The 21,045-nt window shown below is 41.2% G+C and overlaps 1 protein-coding gene across 2 annotated transcripts in view; it reads left to right on the forward strand.

Moving 5' to 3' along the window:
• LOC143924505 (lipopolysaccharide-induced tumor necrosis factor-alpha factor homolog) overlaps nt 1–21,045 on the forward strand; it is a 153,996-nt gene that overhangs the window by 122,802 nt on the left and 10,149 nt on the right. For both annotated transcript variants that reach the window (XM_077448846.1, XM_077448847.1), the window contains exon 4: nt 13,547–13,712. In XM_077448846.1, the coding sequence (XP_077304972.1) occupies nt 13,547–13,712 (166 nt within the window). The remainder of the gene's footprint in view (nt 1–13,546; nt 13,713–21,045) is intronic.

The following is a 21,045-nucleotide window of genomic DNA, read 5'->3' on the forward strand; positions in this document are numbered from 1 at the left end:
AAAACATTTTGTGCCCCAGGGATTACAGTGGAAGACATATCTGCAAGTGGAGATGTATCCTGGTGGATTATTTCAATGCACTCATGTTGAGTAACTACCTCATCCTCTTCTCCTTATAGCTCTAGTAATGCATTTAGGATCGGGGCTGGGCCTGAAGTGGGTGAAGCATATTTTATTTTGAGATGTGGATTTAAGAGGAGAATAACCTCCTATCCACTCAATCTTTGGGCTGACATATGATGGTTATGAATATTTTTCAACAAAATGGATACATTATAAGTAGTATGTAAGGTGGTTGGATGTCCTAGAGTAAAAGAAGTAGCCATTTCTACAACCACAACTCAGGATGCCAAAGTTCTGAGACACGCGGGCATGCCCTGTACCAGCATTGGCACTACAGTTGAGAAAAATGCAATAGGGTAGTGTTTTCCTCTCTGTTCCTGTGCCAGGACTCCCGCCATTGTTTTACAATTTTCCCTGGCAAACAAGTGAAACATCTTGCCATAATCGGGCAAACCAAAGCCAAGGGCCGTTACCATTGCTGTCTTAAGGTACACAAATGCATCACACATTTCATCTGTCCATTTTACACAATCTGGCATGTCTGAGCCTGTGGCTTGCCTCAGGAGGTTATCGTGGAAAGCTCAGGCAGGTATCCATTGGCGGCAGTAACCAATCACACCAAGGATAGCATATCTTTCTTTGTCAGTGGGTGGGGCAGACCCACGAGAGCCGCAGCTCTCTTGTGACTGACTCTTCTTTCTCCTTTTGTGAGGGTATTCAACAGTCTCTTGACATCATTGCAATTTCTTTTTAGAGACTTTGTGACCATTTTCTGCTAGCCAGTACAATAAATCTTTACCATACTCTCTGCCAGGGCCGCTGATAGAAATCATGGGGCCCCGTACAGCCTACCTGACAGGGCCCCCTTCAGCTCCACCCCTGGCCCCGCCCACGGTCCCTCCTTCAGCCCCGCCCTGTCCCAGCCCCTCCCCAGACCCCGCCTTGAACCAAAGTGCAGGTTTGTCTGCAAGTGATAGGCATGGCTGGCACTGTCTGTAGCACATTACGGCATTGGCGGCATGGGTGACACTGTCTGTAGCACATTACGGCATTGGCGGCACAGGTGGCACTGTCTCTGCAGGCAGCACATGCGTTATGGGCCATAAAGCATGTGCTACCGGCAGACAGTGCCGCCCATGCTGTAACGTGCTGCAAACAGTGCCAGCCGTGACACTAATGGCATAAGGCATGTGCTACTTGCTGACAGTGCACACATGCCGCCAATGACATATTGTGCTGCAGACAGTGCCACCCATGCCACCAATGGCATAATGCCATTGGCAGCATGGATGGCACTGTCTCTGCAGGCATCACATGCGTTATGACATTAGCGCCATGGGTGGCACTGTCTGCACCACAATATGGCATTGGCAGCATGGGTGGCAATGTCTGCAGGCAGCACATCTCTTATGGGCCATAACGCATGTGCTACCAGCAGACAGTGCCACCCATGCCACCAATGCCATATTCTGCTGCAGATAGTGCCACCCATGCTGCTAATAATGTATATACGCTGCTGCATCAGTAGTAGATCTTGAATTCCCCCCCAAGCAAGCACACACCTGTGTCATTTTTAGCTGGGCTCCATGAGGCACTTCTTCCCTGATCCTGCTGCTGCCTGGACTGGAGTGTCCACAAATGGTTCCATTCAGATGCGATGTCAATGATGCCAGCTACTTATTTTTTGTGTTCTGCCACCGCCGCTCGCCTCACTGACACTTCTCGCAAGAGGAGGGGGAGGAATCACTCCACGGCGCCAAGGAGGACGGCACGATAGAGGACGCACTGGCTGGGACTTGAGCCACAGCCAGCATGAAGAGCGGGTGCAGAAGAGGTATTCTTCCGCAACCCGAAATAGAGGAAATAGTCCCTCCCCTGCCGCCACCTAGTCTGCAGATAGCTATCTGCACAAAAAGAAAAAAACGTAAAAATAACTGGGGGTGGTGGGGGGTATTTGGTTGGTAGTTGAGCCGGACGGACTCTGATCGGCCATGGCTGGAGGATTTTTTTTATTTTTTGATATTAATTATTTATCTGCTCAGCTTGCCCGGGCCCCCCTACTGACCGGGCCCGGTACAACAGGGCCAGTTGTACTGGCCTATCAGCAGCCCTGCTCTCTGCTGGCAACCTGGCTCGGACTGCATAACAACAAATCATCAACATACTGTAATAGGACTGAACCATGGCGGGGCGTTCAGGACCGCAGGGTTGCCTGGAGTACAACTGAATAGACTACAGGGGAGTCTACATAATCTTGGGGCATTCTGCACCAGGTCATCTGGCAAATTCTTATTCAAGATGGAAGAATAGGCTGTGTCTCTATGTCCACCGGGACACTAAAAAATGCATTTGCTAAATCAATTACTGTGAAATACTCTGCATCGAATGGTATGGAATTCAGGAGTGATGGCACATAGATGCTATGGGCATTACAAGATTTTATTTAATACTTGAATAAACTTATAACTGCCCTCCGGCTTTTTGACTGGATTTATAGGAGTGTTGTAAGGTGAAATTGTTTCCTTTAAAATTCCTTGTTTAAGGAAATGTTCCACCATGGGAGCAATTCCATCCTCCTTAAAACAATGGCAAAGCCTTTTTGTCACCAAGACATAAGCCTTTCACCATATCCATATGAAATTCATCATTATCTCCATCTGGGGGGAAGGGATCACTACTATGCATAGATTCAGTCCACCCTGCTAAATTTTACACCCAAGGATTTATTAATTCATAATCAGTACCACAAACCCTAGGAATTGAAAGACAAAAGCAAACAGAGGTTTAGATCACAGTGGTGATTAACTCTTTCTCCTTCCCAAGAGGAGTTACAGTACTGTTTTGTCTAATGTTAATGAATCCTTTCTCTAGGACTCGGACCACGCCTTAAAGGTCTTTGGTAGACTTGTCTCATTTCTATATAAATTTTAAAGGACTAAAGCTTTATCAGAGCCGAGGGAAGAAAAATAATTTGTAAAATTACACAAAAGTTTACTTACCACGGATGATTGCTTTATTCGGGATGAGCCCCCATGTGAACGGAATTAAACATCTTGACGACAACCCTGGTTTATGCAGGCAAACCATCGGGACCCTCGGATCCATGAGATACCACATGAGAAACAGGAAACAAGCTTTGACTGTTTTCACAAGGTGTGTGTCTTTATTGAGTACAACAGTAGTTTATATACCAGTAAAAAAAACATGTCTAAGGGTTATACAAAACTTACACTCAGGACTTTCTTATCAAGAGTTAGGTTGCTGACTATATAACAAGAAATAGCTGATGACTTGCTGACATAGGATGTTACTTCCAGAATCAGCTTAACCACAGTACTTCATAGGGTGTGGTTCTATGCAATCTATGGACCCGGCACATCAAGGATCACGGTATACGTAAACAAACACGCGTCACGTCTGGTTCCTCTCTTCTCTCTGCATCGAACGGTACAGAGAGGAAAAAGATCAGAGGCAGCAGAGCTGTGGGCTGGATGTGCAGTGCCCACAGTGCTGATATATGACAATTCCAGCCATCCATCCACCCATACACAGCCACCATTCTCATCCATATTCAGCCATCCATGCTCAGCCATCCATCCTCAGCAATACTCATCCATCCTCAGCAATACTCATCCATCCATCCATACTCATCAATACTTATCTATGCTCAGCCATCCATCCTTATCAATACTCATCCATGCTCAGCCATCCATCCATGCTCAGCAATACTCATCCATGCATCCATGCTCAGCCATCCCATCCATACCCAGCCGCACCCAGCCATACTCAGCTGTACCCAGTCGTACTCAGCCGCACTCAGCCGTACACAGCCTCACCCAGCCGCACCAGGCATACTCAGCCTCACCCAGTTATACTCAGCCATACTCATTCATGCTCAGCCATTCCCATCCACGGCTCATCCATCCCCATTCATGCTCATCCATGCCACATCCATGTCACTACAGTGCCTCACAAAAGTGTAATAGGTAGTCAAATTAGATTTGACAGTTATGCCCCTAGAACACCTGATGGCGCTCCCTGCATGTTGGGCCTTCGTATGTGGCCAGGCTGTGTAAAAGTCTCCCACATGTGGTATCACCGTACTCAGGAGGAGTAGGAGAATCTATTTTTTGTTGTAATTTATGGCATGTACATGCTATTTGTTAGAAATATTGTATAAATTGACAACTTTGTGTAAAAAATGTGTTTTCATTTTCTTTACACATTTTCCAAAAACTTGTAGAAAAAAGTACATGCTCAAAAGACTCATTATGCCTCATAGATCATACATTGGGTTGTTTTCTTTCCAAAATGGGGTCATTTTTGGGGTGTTTCCATTGTTCTGGTGCTCCAGGGCCTCACAAATGTGGTATCACCCTACTCAGGAGGAGTAGCAGAATGTGTTTTGGGGTGTAGTTTGTGCTATACATATGCTGTGCTAATATAACAATTTTGTGAAAAAAATGAAATAAAATGATTTTGCATAGAATTGTGGGAAAAAATTACAACTTCAAAAAACTCACCTCAACTTTCCAAAAAAGAGGTAATTTGTGGGGTATTTGTACTTTTCTGGCTTGTTAGGGTTTCAAGAAATGAGCTGCCAGTGTATCAGGTGTGTTCAGTTTTCAGAGATTAGCACAATAGCTTGTGGACTCTAACTTTCACAAAAACCAAATAATATACGCTGATTTGGGTTATTTTTACTAAAGATATGTAGCAGTATATGAAGAAAAGTTACACATTTTCAAAATTTTATAACAGAAACCAAGAAAAATTTATTTTTTTACAGAATTTTCGGTCTTTTTACTTTTATAACGCAACAACCCCCCCCCCCCCCCCCCCAGTGGTGATTAAATACCACCAAAAGAAAGCTCTATTTGTGTGAAAAAAAGGACAAAAATGTCATCTAGGTACAGTGTTGCATGACTGAGTAATTGTCATTCAAAATGTGAGAGCACCGAAAACTGAAAACTGGTCTGGTTAGGAAGGGGGTTTAAAGAGGAAGTAAACTCTGATGAGTTTACTTCCTCTTTCATTCCCTGCAAAGGCAAAGCATAATGGACTACTATGCATCGCATAGTAGTCCATTATGTGTCACTTACCTGACACAGGAGCCAGCGAAGTCGCCGCTGTCCCCTGTAGTCCGCGGCATCCATCTTCTTGGTGGGGTCCCGCAGCTCCGCCGCTGTCATTCAGCGAAGCCGCGATGACGTCACTCCCGCGCATGCGCACGGGAGCCGACACGCGCGGCAGCTCCATCATTGAGAATGCCGCGTTCAGTGCGCCTGCGCGCCGCTGTCTACGGCGCATGCGCCGTAGACAGCGGTGCCTGTTTTTGGGCAAATATCTCCTAAACCAATTAGGTTTAGGAGATATTTCTTGGACCTACAGGTAAGCCTTAATCTAGGCTTACCTGTAGGTCAAAGTGGTTTGTAAGGGTTTACAACCACTTTAAGTATCCAGTGGGTAAGAGGTTAAGCTGATTATGGCAAAACTCATACATACAAAAAGGTTCACTTCTACTTTTTGTAACACTGAGGGGAATCTAAGATGGAGTCAGTTGTTTATACATTCTCTTACAGCTAGTTTATGATGTTCTGTCTAATACAATGACTGAGAACTTGCCTTATCATGGAGGGCCATCCTCAGATCACACACACACACACAATGGCCAGGCACATAGGTTGTAATTTCACAATTCAGGGAGCACAAGGTTGTGACCCCTTAAATCAGTGGGGTACAGAGTCTGTAATCCCTCACATCAGGAGGTATAGGACTGCAATCCTAAAAGTTGGGGGTACAGGAGCTATAATCCCATAGATAAAGGAGTACAGAGGCTATGATCCCATAGATCAAAGATCAAGTGGTACTTATCTTACAGATCACTGTGTATAGAGGCCAGTGCCGGATTTATAAGGGGACAAAAGAGAGGGGGCCCCAGACTGTATTTTCCCTCCAGTCTTGTCTCACTCCATCTCAATAGGCAGTTCTATTACATGAAGAAGGGCTTGCTGATACCTTTCCAGGTGTTAATGTAGCTCTTAAATATATTCGGGCATGATGGCCACTAGTTGTTCAGGAGAAAGGTCATTCAGCAAATTGGCACTGATAAAGAATTATCTGGGAACCACAATGACCCATGAAAGACTAAGTGCTCTGGGTCTACTGGCTGTCAAGAGCAATGTCCTCAAGAAGACACATCAGGCAGCTCCATCAACACACTCAGTGCTGATAGGGGAATGCTTCCTGCAGCACTATTGTGTTCTGCTGGCAAAGGAGCGTGGGGAGCCTTCGCAGCCAGCAGGATACAATAATTACTGCTAGGAGCCATAGATGCCAGCACTACTCAGATGCTAACTGCAGGAAGAAAGACACGGGGTGCCGGGCAGTGATCGGATAGCTCATAAGGGACTGGGGCAGTTATCTCACAGATCAGAAGAATGATTGCTTCTGCTCAGGATCCCCCAGTGTCGTTTAAGCACAGAAAGCATTCAGAGCTGTGACAGTACAGCAAGGATGGCGCTGCTACACAACTCCATAACAAACAACAGGCGATCCCAACCTGATTTTAAGATGTAGCACACTGTAATGAAATCCAGGGAATTTCTGTACATTGATGGTGGACTTGGAGGCGGAACCAAGTCTACTGTGTGAGGAGCCATGTCCTTAACAACCGATGAGTCATCAGCTAAATGTAAAATTTTTTATTTCTGGTAAAGAAAAAAAACCTGACAGGTCCTCTTTACGAAGACATCTGAGGCCTCAGCCTCCTCCAAGTTCTTTTTTTGCTGCTGTCATCTGACTTCCTATTAGGAGGCTACAATTGTTTTGTATGGTCTCACTGAATGTAGAAACATAGTTACCCTATCTTGCTCACTCCTGAGATGGACTATAGACAAGGGATTTGTAGTGTACATAGAGCAGTGCAACTGACTGCAACTAACGTCCATGCACAACTCGTTCCAAAAAACAGGAGTGAGGGGAAAAAAGTGAGGTTCAGGAGCTCACAGAGGACATTAACAGGAGGCAGAAAACACATTAAGAAACAATTTAACCACTTCAGCCCCGGACCAATTAACAGTCTAAGGACCAGAGGTCTTTTTACAATTTCGCACTGCACTGCTTTAACTGGTAATTGCGCGGTCATGCAATGTTGTACCCAAACGAAATTTGCGTCCTTTTCTTCCCACAAATAGAGCTTTCTTTTGGTGGTATTTGATTGCCTCTGCGACTTTTATTTTTTGCGATATAAATGGAAAAAGACCGAAAATTTGGAGAAAAAAATATATTTTCTACTTTTTGTTATAAGAAAAATCGAATAAACTCAATTTTAGTCATACATTTAGGGCAAAATGTATTCAGCCACACGTCTTTAGTAAAAAAAATGTCAATAAGCGTATATTTTTTGGTTTGCGCAAAAGTTATAGCGTCTACAAACTAGAGTACATTTTCTGGAATTTACACAGCTTTTAATTTATGACTACCTATCTCATTTCTTGAGGTGCTAAAATGGCAGGGCAGTACAACCCCCCCTCCCAAATGACCCCATTTTGGAAAGTAGACACCCCAAGGAAATTTCTGAGAGGCATGTTGAGCCCATTGAATATTTTTTTTTTGTCCCAAGTGATTGAATAATGACACAAAAAAAATAAAAAAAAAGTTTACAAAAAGTTGTCACTAAATGATATATTGCTCACACATGCCATAGTTATATGTGGAATTGCACCCTAAAATATATTCTGCTGCTTCTCCTGAGTACGGGGATACCACATATGTGGGACTTTTTGGGAGTCTAGCTGCGTACGGCACCCCGAAAACCAATCACTGCCTTCAGGATTTCTAAGGGTGCAAATTTTTGATTTCACTCATCATTACCTATCACAGTTTCGAAGGCCATAAAATGCCAAAATAACACAAAACCCCCCAAATGACCCCATTTTGGAAAGTAGACACCCCAAGGAAATTTCTGAGGGGCATGTTGAGCCCATTGAATATTTTTTTTTTGTCCCAAGTGATTGAATAATGACACCAAAAAAAAAAAAAAAGTTTACAAAAAGTTGTCACTAAATGATATATTGCTCACACATGCCATAGTTATATGTGGAATTGCACCCCAAAATATATTCTGCTGCTTCTCCTGAGTACAGGGATATCACATATGTGGGACTTTTTGGGAGTCTAGCTGCGTACGGCCCCCCCGAAAACCAATCACTGCCTTCAGGGTTTCTAAGGGTGCAAATTTCTGATTTCACTCCTCACTACCTATCACAGTTTCGAAGGCCATAAAATGCCAAAATAACACAAAACCCCCCCAAATGACCCCATTTTGGAAAGTAGACACCCCAAGCTATTTACTGAGAGGCATGTTGAGTCCATGAAATATTTTATATTTTGCCACAAGTTGCAGGAATATTACAATTTTTTTTTTTTTTTTTTGCACAAAGTTGTCACTAAATGATATATTGCTCACACATGCTATGGGCATAAGTCAAATTACACCCCAAAATAAATTCTGCTGTTTCTCCCGAGTACGGGGATACCACATGTGGGGGACTTTTTGGGAGTCTAGCCACGTACTGGACCCCGAAAGCCAAGCACTGCATTCCGGATTTAAATATAAAACGCTACCAAAAAAAACTGTTAGCGATCGCAGGGATCAGGCCTGACTCTGCGAACGCTGCAGTTATGTGTTTAGTGTTTTGTAAGTGACAGTGATCGATCGATACTGCACTTGGGTGGGCTGGGCGGAGGGGCAAAACGCAGGTGCTAGCAGGTATCTGGGCTGATCCCGCTAACAATGCGTTTTTTTGGAACCCTAAACTGCTGGGGACGCTAGTATAGATCTTATCAGATTCTATACCACTACGGGAGGTGTATGCTTTGCGCGTGGGTGTTAGTGGTACTGGCACTAACCTAGCGCTGCCTGGGGCGACGCAGACCCTGACCCTAAAACCTAATTGATATCACCCGCCGGGTGATCAGGGGGTTAAACCTTTATTGGGTAATACATGGTGGGTGCCCTGGTGCTATAAAAAGCAAACTAACTAACCAGAGTCACCCGTAACACTTATACGGTGATCACTGGTGAAAGGGTTAACTAGGGGCAATCAGGGGGTTCAAACTTTTATTAGGTAGTATATGGGTGTCCCTGGCGCTATATAAAAACCTGACGGGGAACCTAAATAACTAACTGGCTAACCAGTATCACCAGTGGCACTTATATGGTGATCACTGGTGAAAGGGTTAACTAGGGGCAATCAGGGGGTTAAAACCATTATTGGGTAGTATATGGGGGTACCTAGCGCTAAAAAAACCTGGCGGTGAACCTAAAAAAATAACTAGCTACCTAGCGACACTAGTGACACTAATGCAGCGATCAGAAAAATGATCGCTTAGTGACACTGGCAAAAGAGGGTGAAAGGGTTAACTAGGGGCAATCAGGGGGTTAAAACCGTTATTGGGTAGTATATCGGGGTACCTAGCGCTATAAAAACCTGGCGGTGAGCCTAAAAAAATAACTAGCTACCTAGCGACACTAATGCAGCGATCAGAAAAATGATCGCTTAGTGACACTGGCAAAAGGGGGTGAAAGGGTTAACTAGGGGCAATCAGGGGGTTAAAACCATTATTGGGTAGTATATCAGGGTACCTAGCGCTATAAAAACCTGGCGGTGAACCTAAAAAAAATAACTAGCTACCTAGCGACACTAGCGACACTAATGCAGCGATCAGAAAAAGGATCGCTTAGTGACACTGGCAAAAGGGGGTGAAAGGGTTAATTAGGGGCAATCAGGGGGTTAAAACCATTATTGGGTAGTATATCGGGGTACCTAGCGCTATAAAAACCTGGCGGTGAACCTAAAAAAATAACTAGCTACCTAGCGACACTAGCGACACTAATGCAGCGATCAGAAAAATGATCGCTTAGTGACACTGGCAAAAGGGGGTGAAAGGGTTAACTCTAAGGGCAATCAGGGGGTTACATCTTTATTGGGGGGTGGTAGGGGGCTACCCTGGACCTAACACTAACTGCCCTGACACTTTTTACTTTTACAACTGACACTGAATGCAGTGATCAGTAAATAAATGATCACTGCAATCAGTGACACTGTGACTGGGGGGGGGGGGGGGGGTTTGTGTGCCTGTGTGTTAGTTAGTGTCAGTGTAGTGTTTGGTGCAGACTTACTGTGTCCTCTCCTCGTAGTCCGGTCAATAAGACCGCCCGAGGAGAATGACATCACTTCCTCCCTGCCTGTGTATACAATACACAGTGGGAGGAAGCTTCTCATTCGCCAGGAGCGATCGAGAGGGGATGGCCAGAAACCAACGGCCATCCCCTCATCCCGGATCGCTCCTGAAGCGAACCGGACTGCCGCATCCAGCGGGAGGGGGTCCGATCGGACCCCCTATCCGCTGGAAGGCAAGCACGTACATGTACGTGCTTGTGCCTGTACATGCCATTGTGATGGCGTACAATGGCATGCGGCGGTCGTTAAGTGGTTAATTAAAAATAGGTTACACAGCTATTATAGTAGCTACAGGGTGGTTTACATCACTATTAACACTGGTTACAGAGCTAATAAACTCAACATCTGAGCACCACTATTTAATTAATTTGTAATTATTAAACTCACCAATCCATCCTTGTCTCCAGGGCCGTTTTTAATATTGATCGGACCCTGGGCAAACATTTTCTTGAGGCCCCCATGCAATTTCGCTCTCCACCTGCTCTGAGACATACAATAAATTCCAGCTAGACTCAAAATCAGTTTACTGAATCAGATCAGACAGTGATTGCGATTGGTTGCCAGAGGTTACAGCATGTCATTACTGCTTACTGACACGTTAGAGGTTACAGCATATCATAACCACTGACTGGTTGCTAGAGATTACTGAACCCATTATGGTTACAGCAGGTTACAGCACATGAGATTGGTTGCTAGAGGTTACTGCACATCATTACTGCTCACTGATTGATTGCTAGCGGTTACAGCACATCATCCCCTCACTGCCTGCACACAATGGACTGGGGAAGTGTGAGGACCCATCAATAGACAGAAAACTCCTAGGGATCCTAGAACTCCTGGGATCAGTGGCAGTGCTGGGTGGAGATGAGGGTGTGATCAATGGCAAAGCTGATTCTTTTTTTACTGACTATCAATATTAAGAGGAGTTTCAACACTGGCTACCAATCAAATAGGGGTTTACATTGACCACTAATGTAATAGAAGCATTCATAGTAACCCCCAATGTAAGGAGGGATTCACACTGACCACCAATGTAAGGGGGGCTTCACACTGGCCACTAATGTGAATGAAAGGATTCTACACCAAGCCCCAATGAAATGAGAAGATTTACAGTGACCACCAGTGTACCTGAGATTCTGCCTCAGCCTGCATTCAAATTTGCGAGAGTTGGGAATGCATGCAAAATCGCTTTCCTGACACCACAGAATGTGCTGCCCTTTAGCAGATACACAGCTGTGCCATTAATTGTTGCCCAGCATTTATTTTATTTTTTTCAATTGAGATTTTGGAAAAGGGTTAGGGACTTTCTTCTGCATTTCTAGCACATAGAGCAGCCCATTGAACTGAATAGGCTGCCCTACACGTAACCTACATCTTTATCCACCCTGTCAGTACACCTTTGCATCCTAAAACCCCTGCTAACCTCTGCACCCCAAATCTTCACAATCCTTTCCACTCCAACCCTCCTCTCCTTTAACTCTACCTGCCTCCTCTGCTTATCTTTACACCCACCTTTCTTACCTCTATACAACCCCCTCCTTGCTCACCTGTACACCCCAAATGAATTCCTTCTCTGTAATTTTTTTACATAGTTACATAGTAGGTGAGATTGAAAAAAGACACAAGTCCATCAAGTCCAACCTATAAGTGTAATTATATGTCAGTATTACATTGTATATTCCTGTATGTTGCTGTCGTTCAGGTGCTTATCTAACAGTTTCTTGAAACTATAAATGCTTCCCACTGAGACCATCGCCTGTGGAAGGGAATTCCACATCCCACATTTTACATTCTAGCTCCTTCCTGAGTGGCCATTGGAGTTGATTTATGCCATTAATGGAACCAACCGGGTGTTCCCAAAGCGTTTTTTGACCGTCCTGTAAAAAGGGAACAAACAGCTGTAGTGAGAAGCCATCTCAGAGTTTTGGTGTTGGGATCCTTTCACTTATGGACTTTATGCTTGCTTATTTTCTCATTAATGTGCACATTTACATTTGATGCAGTGTTTTCTTTGCGACAGTATTTTATGAACATGTATGCCCCTCATTCTCTATTTTACAATTTAAAAAATGTTGTGTAGTGTTGCTTTAATGGTAATGGTAAACATTTTTTGACATATTGTTGTTTAAAATATTTATTGTAATATATGTAAGGTTATTAAATGTCTAATGGCATCAAAACATTATAATATATTATAGTAATATATACAGTATAGAATCTGTGCTTTTTAACTGTAAGAATAATAAAACCTAATAAAGCTGCTACAATGTATTTTAAAACTGTAAACAAACAGACTGTGGCGGGTATCATACTAGAACTCTGGTGTCCTTCCTTCAGCCCCAAAGGGTGGTCCCTTAGGGATTGTGTACACTGCAGCTCAAAGGAGGCTCATTTTTTTCTGCCTACAAACTCCCTTCCATGTTAGCCAATGTGTCCATGCAACCTATGGCTTTTCAGGCATTTTCAGTTATATGCTCCTTCAGGCAGAACAACCCCCACCAATCTCATGTTTTTAAGAGCAGCAAGTGCCCCAAAGAGTTCAAAAGAGCTCAAAGAAGCTCAAAAACACACAGAAACGTTTGTTCCAGCTTTTTGTTTTGTTTATACAGTGGTCAAGAAAATACTATCTAGGAGGGTTTGTGAAAAAAAAAGTTTATTCTCAAAATAACGCAAAGAAGCTCAAATGAGCTTGAGAAAGCTCAATAAAAACATGCACAAGAGCAAAAAAAAGAACAAGCTTCTGCAAGCTGAAATAAAAGCTCAAAAGCCTGTAAAAGCAGCCTTTTTTTCTTTTTGAGCTGCAATGTACATAAGCCCTAGCAAAGTATTACACCAAAACCGCAGTCTAACATAACACATCATTTCATGATGCAGTGAAGTTTCCTTTTTATCTGTTAAGTGGAGATTGCCATGATGTGAGTTTGATTACAACTGTAAAGTGAATTGCAATAGATTATATTACAGGTGACCTGTAAGGGAGGTCTTTACACTTTGATTGTTAATTTAGATAATCAGAGAGGGTTACAATTACTTTTATTACAAATTTTATAACAATAAAATATGGCATATTTGTAGCAGCCCTGAATGCATTCTTTGTAATAACAGAAACATTTGGCATTCCTAACATGCGTTTGTTGTACACATGCTTTGGCTTATATTGGTGTCACTGTTGCATAAAGAGGTACAGTTTAAGACCTACAGGGTAATACTGTTTTGTTTTTTTTCTATCCATCCAGTTGTTATGACTCCTGTCACATCGACAACAGTGATCATGACGTCCTCATTCCATGACTCACCTACTGCCTGCATGTGTCCAGTTTGTCGCCAGAACGTTGTGTCAAGAGTGGTGTATAACACAGGCCTCCTCACCTGGCTTATCTTTGGCATTCTGCTCTTCTTTGGGTAAACATCACAACCGTCTTCTAAGTACAGCTATTCATTTACCAAGTGCAAAAACTAGTATACACAATTTTTACTCATTTTATTAACTTGTATAAAACTTATTTTCACAGCATGTAATATTTCTGAACCTAAAAATGAACTCCAGGCAAACCACTAAATACAGAGAATACATACATTCAAGGGATTTGTTTTTATATGTCCAATCACCCATGAGATTCACACAGCTCTGCCACACAGAATAACCGTTCTTGGTATGATAGATTTTTCAGTGCTGCAGTTAAGTAAGGGCTCCTTCATATTAGATGTGGGGACTGGGTAGTTGCCAACAGACCCAAATTGTTGCAGAGAGCAACATAGATGTAAAAAAAAAATTGTCTCTGAAAATGACGTTTTTTTTTGTTTTTGTTTTTTCATGCAGCCACTGGACTGTGAGAAATTGGGTTGAAAACGGCTCTGCTCAATTTCTCACAGTTAGGACAGTGCTACAGGAAAAAACAAATACCAACTTGATCCTCGTCAGTTATTTTACTTCTATCTTTAGACTTTTAGATACAAGTAAAAAAGTGCTGTTAGCTGATAAAGATCAAGATGAAATCAGTTTTTTTTTTCCTGTACCACTGTCCTAACTATGAGAAAATGGGCAGATTTCAACCCAATTTCTCAGTCCTATGCTCTGCTGACTATTATATATTACAGACCTCTGAATTCTGACTTATATACTATAGATCTCTGGAAGCTGTCCTACCTACTACTGGCCTCTGGGGGCTCCCCTACATACTACATACTTCTGGGGGCTCCCTTATATACTACTAAAGGAAGGGGTTTGGGACTTTGAATGAAATGTAAAAAAACACACATCTCCATCCCTAATCAGAGTGCAAAAAAGTTGGGACTTTGAATAAGGTATGTAAATTGACTAAAAAAATTGTCAATATTGAAAACATGTATTTATTGTCTAAAACAATAGATTAATTAACATAGTACAAAGAGTATATTCATACTATATAAACATGTAAGCAACAGGTTACAGATCATAATACGTAAAAAAACAACTAAAGCAACAGAACACACTGCATTCATGTAGTGTGGGACATATGTCCTCCATGTCATATAATCACTTAGAAAATGATGGGGAAATATCTAGATGAGTAAGAATGTTTTTAACCGTCTGTTGGAACATAATGCATACAAATAAGACTGATACATACGGTATTGTGAAAATGCTCCACTTCCTCAGGGGCGAATGCATCAGTATCTGTAGGAAGACATAGTTAAACTATAATTGTCTGATGGACCCATAATAGACACAAACATTGGGGAAAATATTGGGAAAAACACCCATCCATTAAAGATACTCACATATAGGTTGGGTCTGGAACACATAAACTGAGAAATGAAGGCTGTTGAAGATGTCTGTCCTGGAAGCTGTGGTGACACTAACCTGCAGGAGGACCAGGCACATATATATACATATAAGTCCCCAAATGATAAGAAATTAGTGGTCTCAAATGCTGGTGATGGTTTTTAAGGGCTCCAATTCTATAGAGTGAAGTGAATTGAGTACAGCTAAGTATATGCTGATGTTTAAATAATAAGAAATGAATAGGGCCCATCACCAAAGTAAAAAACAAATGACAAAGGTTATAGAAAGACTGTGTGTGTTCAAAGAAACAGGACTTCAAAGTTGAGGAAAGGGAGCATGGGTTAAGTGGCGTGTGCTAAAAGCCCAGATAACCATAACACCAAAGATAAAAAAACAAAAAAGAAGTGAAAAATGTTGCTGAAAGAGCCTTAAAAATAGAACGTGCAGAGTGATTACCTTGCAGTGCTTCAGAGAACCATGATCCAAGTTTATGAAAGTCCAGTGTGCATGGGAAGTGCTGTAAAGAGGGCTAACTAGCACTGATGGGGGTGTTATATGCCCAGCATGATTGATGTGTAAATCATACTGGGCGAATATAACACCCTTATCTTGAACAGCAGGATCTAAACACCTAAATTGATGTGGTGTTGAGTTACATACTAACCAGTGTATTTAATGTCACAGTGGTTAAACACATCAGGGTTTTCTCTAATCAGACAAAGAGGGTTAGCTGTCTTAACAGGATCATGCCTTTAGGGATGGTGATAGGATAAAATACAGAGAGGTCGGGGCAAATTTAAAGAGAGGTATAAAACAGGCAATCTGATTATAAAAGCAGAATTGAGGAGTACATTAAGGGAAATAACCCGCCAGAAGGTCGGAAAGGGCTACAGCATATTTTTAACCACAGAGAAGGTAAGAATATAGATGCTAAGCCAAGTATTCAATTAGCTGAAGAACTAAATCGTTTTTTTTGCATGTTTCGAGGTCATAGATTCTCGGGAAACATATTTTCCAGAGTTGGGTCTGGATGGCATCTCACCTCTTGTGCAAGAACATGAGGTGCAACGGGCATTCAAGTCCATAAATACTAGAAAAGCAGAGGGCCCCGCTAGTATCACAGGGAGGGTCATTAAGGTCTTGTGTGGATGAACTGGCAGGTGTCTTTACTAAGATACTTAACAGATCATTATCACTAGCTGCAGTACCAACTTGCCTAAAATCAACTATTATTACTCTAGTCCCTAAAACTACAAATGTAGATAGTTTAAAAGACTACTACAGACCTATTGTGTTAACTTCAGTAGTAGTGAAGTGTTTTGAAAGAGTGATGCATTGTACAAGGCTCTAAGTTATCTAGAGTCCCCTAGCAATTACTGTATGTAAGAATTCCGTTTATTGATTACAGTTCTGCATTTAATACCGTAATTCTAGACTTACTAGTTACTTTAGATTAGGGATGAGCTTCGTGTTCGAGTCGAACATCGGCTGTTCGCCCGTTCGGCGAATTCCGAACGTTATGGGCTGTTCGCGCCAAATTCGTGTGGCGCTCACGGCCCACAATGCACTACTTTCTTAGTCCGCCAAACTTTTTGGTAAAAAAAGTCAGCTGGAGCCTACACACGGGCGGTCTTTTCCACCGGATTGTTTGATCGTGTGTATGAGGCATTAAAGTCCTTTTATCAGTCCTCTATTGAGAGCGTGCTGACTTACTGCAGAAATATTAGGGTGAGGACAAATCGTTTCAGGGTGAGTTTCTTCCCAAGAGCCATTAGGTGTATGAATGAAGCCTTCCATATAAAATAAATAGATAGTAGTAAAGATTAGGCATCTGCTGAGACAATTGCTCCTGTAGTGGGGGGAGGGGGGCTATTTACTCCTTTTTCAAAATGTGAGTGTTTTATATGAAGAAATTTCATTGTGACTCATCACAATGACAATAAAGAAATTATCTTATTTTATCATTGTTCTCTATAGCAGTGGATCTCAGCCCTGTCCTCAAGTACCCCACACAGGCCACGATTGCAGATTTTCCTTTATCTTGCTTTAAATTAGAGTCAATAGCTTGGTATTTTGGACAGCTATTTTATCTCAAAGAACTTCCTAAAACATGGCCTGTTGGTGGTAATTGAGGACAGGGTTGAGAACCACTGCTCTATAGCACTGCAAGGTAATCACTCTGCACATTCTCTTTTTTAAGGCTATTTCACCACCATTTTTCACTTCTTTATTGTTTTTATCTTCGTTGTTATGGTTATCTGGTCTTGTGACACAGACCACTTACTTGACCCATGCTCCCTTTCCTCAACTTTAAGGTCCTGCTTCTTTGGACATACAGTCTTTCTACACCCTAGTCATTTGTTTTTTGCTTTGGTGATGAGCCCCATTAATTTCTTATTTAAACATCAGCATATACTTAGATGTACTCAATTCACTTCACTCTACAGAAGTCGAGCCCTTAAAAACCATCACCTGTCACCACAACTCCCAGGATAGACATCTTCAACAGCCCTCATTTCTCAGTTTATACGTTCCAGACCCAACCGATATGTGAGTATCTTTAAGCAATGGGTGTTTTCCTCCCTCTACATAGCCATATTTTTCCCAATGTTTGGATATAACATCAGACCATTATGGTTTATCTATGTCTTCCTACAGATACTGATACATTCTCTCCCACTTCTCCAGGGGATGCTCCCCTGGAGAAATGGAGCATTTCCACGAAATGCGTTGGGCTTATTTGTATGCATTATGTTCCTACAGATGGTTAAAAACATTCTTACTCATCTAGATATTTCCCCATCATCTTACTTTCTAAGTGATTTTATGACATGGAGGACATATGCCCCACACTACATGAATGCAGTGTGTTCTGTTGCTATAGTTGTTTTTTTACATATTATGATCTGTAACCCGTTGCTTACATGTTTATATAGTATGTATGTACTCTTTGTACTATGTTAATTAATCTATTGTTTTAGACAATAAATACGTTTTTCAACATTGACTATTTTTTTTGCCAATTTACATGCCTCATTCAAAGTCCCAACTTTTTTATTTTTTGCCCCCTACATACTACACTATGCCAACCCTGTTCATACTTTTTGGTGGGGGGGAAGGTTCACACTTGGTATCTTTGCCCCTCCCCCCTCATTCTACGCTGTACATTCCATATTTAACATTACCACATTCTGCACTGTAAGTCTTCTCAGACTCTATTTAATCACACCCTATTTAAGCCACGTTCAATATTTAGCCTAACTTAAACCACGTCCACTTTTTTCAGCAGCAAATTTTGTTCTATAGGCACGCCCAGGGGCTTGGCTAGGTCTACAAAAGATCTGGGGCTAGAGCCCATAGCAGCATAGTGAAGAAAGTCATACACTTGGGCGGGCATATACATGTATATACAGTAATATACGTGTGTGTATATATCCCCAGAGAGCCCCCCATGTATATTAGGGTCCCCAGGGTGCCCCCCCTTACATCAGGGTCCCCAGAGAGCCTTCATTTGTAAACATTTGTTTTTCCTTTGTACCCTGTTCACACTACAGTGGAGTCCCTGGGTGCCAAACAGTGCAGTGCTGATAAATACACTGAAGGTATTTTTCAGCAACGGATTGGAGCTTACCTGAAAGTGTCCATTTCTATGCATCACAGATCAGCATAGAAATGAATGAAATGCCATTTTGACATTTCAGCAAAATTGGAAGAAGAAAAAAAGGACCATGCACATAGTAAATCCTTTTACACACCTGACATGGACAGCTTCCAGTACAATAAAGCTCTGCACTTTACCATGTGGGCCAGTGTGAACAGGCAGGCACTTGCAGGTCCTGTCCCTCACCTAGCCTGTGATTGGGCAGACAAAGGAGAAGCAGAAGACTGATGAGCTTATCTCTTTAGCTGCTCTCTTCTCCTAGCAACATGTTTCTTTTATGACATGAACACTATAGCACAGGAATGCACCTTTAAAGTACATAAAATAAAGTCAGCATTTATTGAGGTCTTTTAAAAAAACATCAGAGCATTACAAGAAAGCACCACATTATAAAAAGAGACTTCTGGGTCCAAATGCATATCTGTGCATAATGCAGTGCCTTCTTGTGCCAGCAGTGATGTTTTTAATGGATTATACACTGCTGATTTTATTTTACATAGAGAAACGATGATCATCTTCTTTCAAGTTGTTTGTGTCTTGTTTTGGTGAACACTGATTGTAAGGTCCACTGTGGATGACAGAACGAGCATATTAATTCAGAAACTGAATCTGATTATATTTTGCCTTCACTGTTCCTCCTCCCTCCCCCACCATTAAATAAATTAAATTAATTTAAGAAAAAATAAAATATTGTTTTTATCAGAAATATTGAAAATAAACAAATGCAGCGCTATGTGATATATCACTCACTCAGGTGGAAAAATATATATATATAAATTGCCGTGGACAATGCATGAGTGAATGTTAGAGCAACTTGAATTCCCAAACAAAGAATATAAATGGTAAAAAATATATAAATTAAATACTTGTTGTCAAGCAAGTGCACAGTGAAAAAAAAAATAAAAAAAATGTAAGTGAACATCAAAATATCAAAAATTCACAATTTCAGCAAGTCCACAGTGAGAAAAATATATGTATTATATATATATATATATATATATTCAAAACTTATTTTCAGCAAGTCCACAGTGAAAAAAATAAAATAAAATTAATATATATGTAATAAATATATATATACAGTATATATATATATATATATGCAAGGAAGTGCCCAGTAAGATAAATATAAAATTATTGAATTAAACATCACTATATCAAAAATTCTTAATTTCACAGTTTCCACAGTGAAAAAAAAATATATAAATTAAATACTTGTTGTCAAGCAAGTGCACAGTGAAAAAAATAAAAAAAAATGTAAGTGAACATCAAAATATCAAAAATTCATAATTTCAGCAAGTCCACAGTGAGAAAAATATATGTATTATATATATATATATATATATATATATATATATATATATATATATATATATATATATATATATATATATATATATATATATATATATTCAAAACTTATTTTCAGCAAGTCCACAGTGAAAAAAATAAAATAAAATTAATATATATGTAATAAATATATATATACAGTATATATATATATATAGGCAAGGAAGTGCCCAGTAAGATAAATATAAAATTATTGAATTAAACATCACAATATCAAAAATTCTTAATTTCACAGTTTCCACAGTGAAAAAAAAAAATATATTCAAAACATATAAGTCCACAGTGAAAGAATTCAAGTTGCTCCAACATTCACTCGCTCATTGCCCATGGCAATTATATATATATATTTTTTTCACCTGAGTGAGTGATATATCATGTTTATTTTTAATATTTTATACACAATATGGGAGTGCGAATATGCTTAGCACCTTTGCATTGGTTCTCTTACGTTTAAAACATTCTTTGGACACTCTTCCTTGGTAGCTCGCAAGACATCTATCTACAGTATATCACATTGTTTTTATCAGATATCTCATTTTGGACACCCATACCTTATTTAGACATACCAGTGGCGTCATAACTGTGTTTCTGTGCTTCTTGATGAAGTCAAATAAAGGCCTCAAAATAGCTTCATGAAAACATCACAACACCCTGCCACAGTACACCAATCAAAAGCCCTCAGCCCCCTGTGGGCTGGCTCTTGAGAGTTAGGCCAGCCATAAATGGTCAAAGCGCAGAATGCAATGTGCAGCACCCAGTGCATTGCAGGGTGTTTGGCAGGACGAACACCCTGCAAATTCGGGTGTTCGGTGAACGGTCAAACAGGCAAATGTTCGGCCCGAACTATTGGTGTCTGTACATTGACACATCTGTTAAAAATTAGGGTAAATCCAAAAACTGTAGTTCAGAAACAGGGAGGTCTCATTGACCAGTAGTGAGGCAGTGGACGTATGTGCTTGAGC

Source organism: Lithobates pipiens, unplaced genomic scaffold, assembly GCF_037356315.1.
Source record: "Lithobates pipiens isolate NorthernLeopardFrog02 unplaced genomic scaffold, aLitPip1_a1.2 Scaffold_22, whole genome shotgun sequence".
Lineage (NCBI taxonomy): Eukaryota > Metazoa > Chordata > Amphibia > Anura > Ranidae > Lithobates > Lithobates pipiens.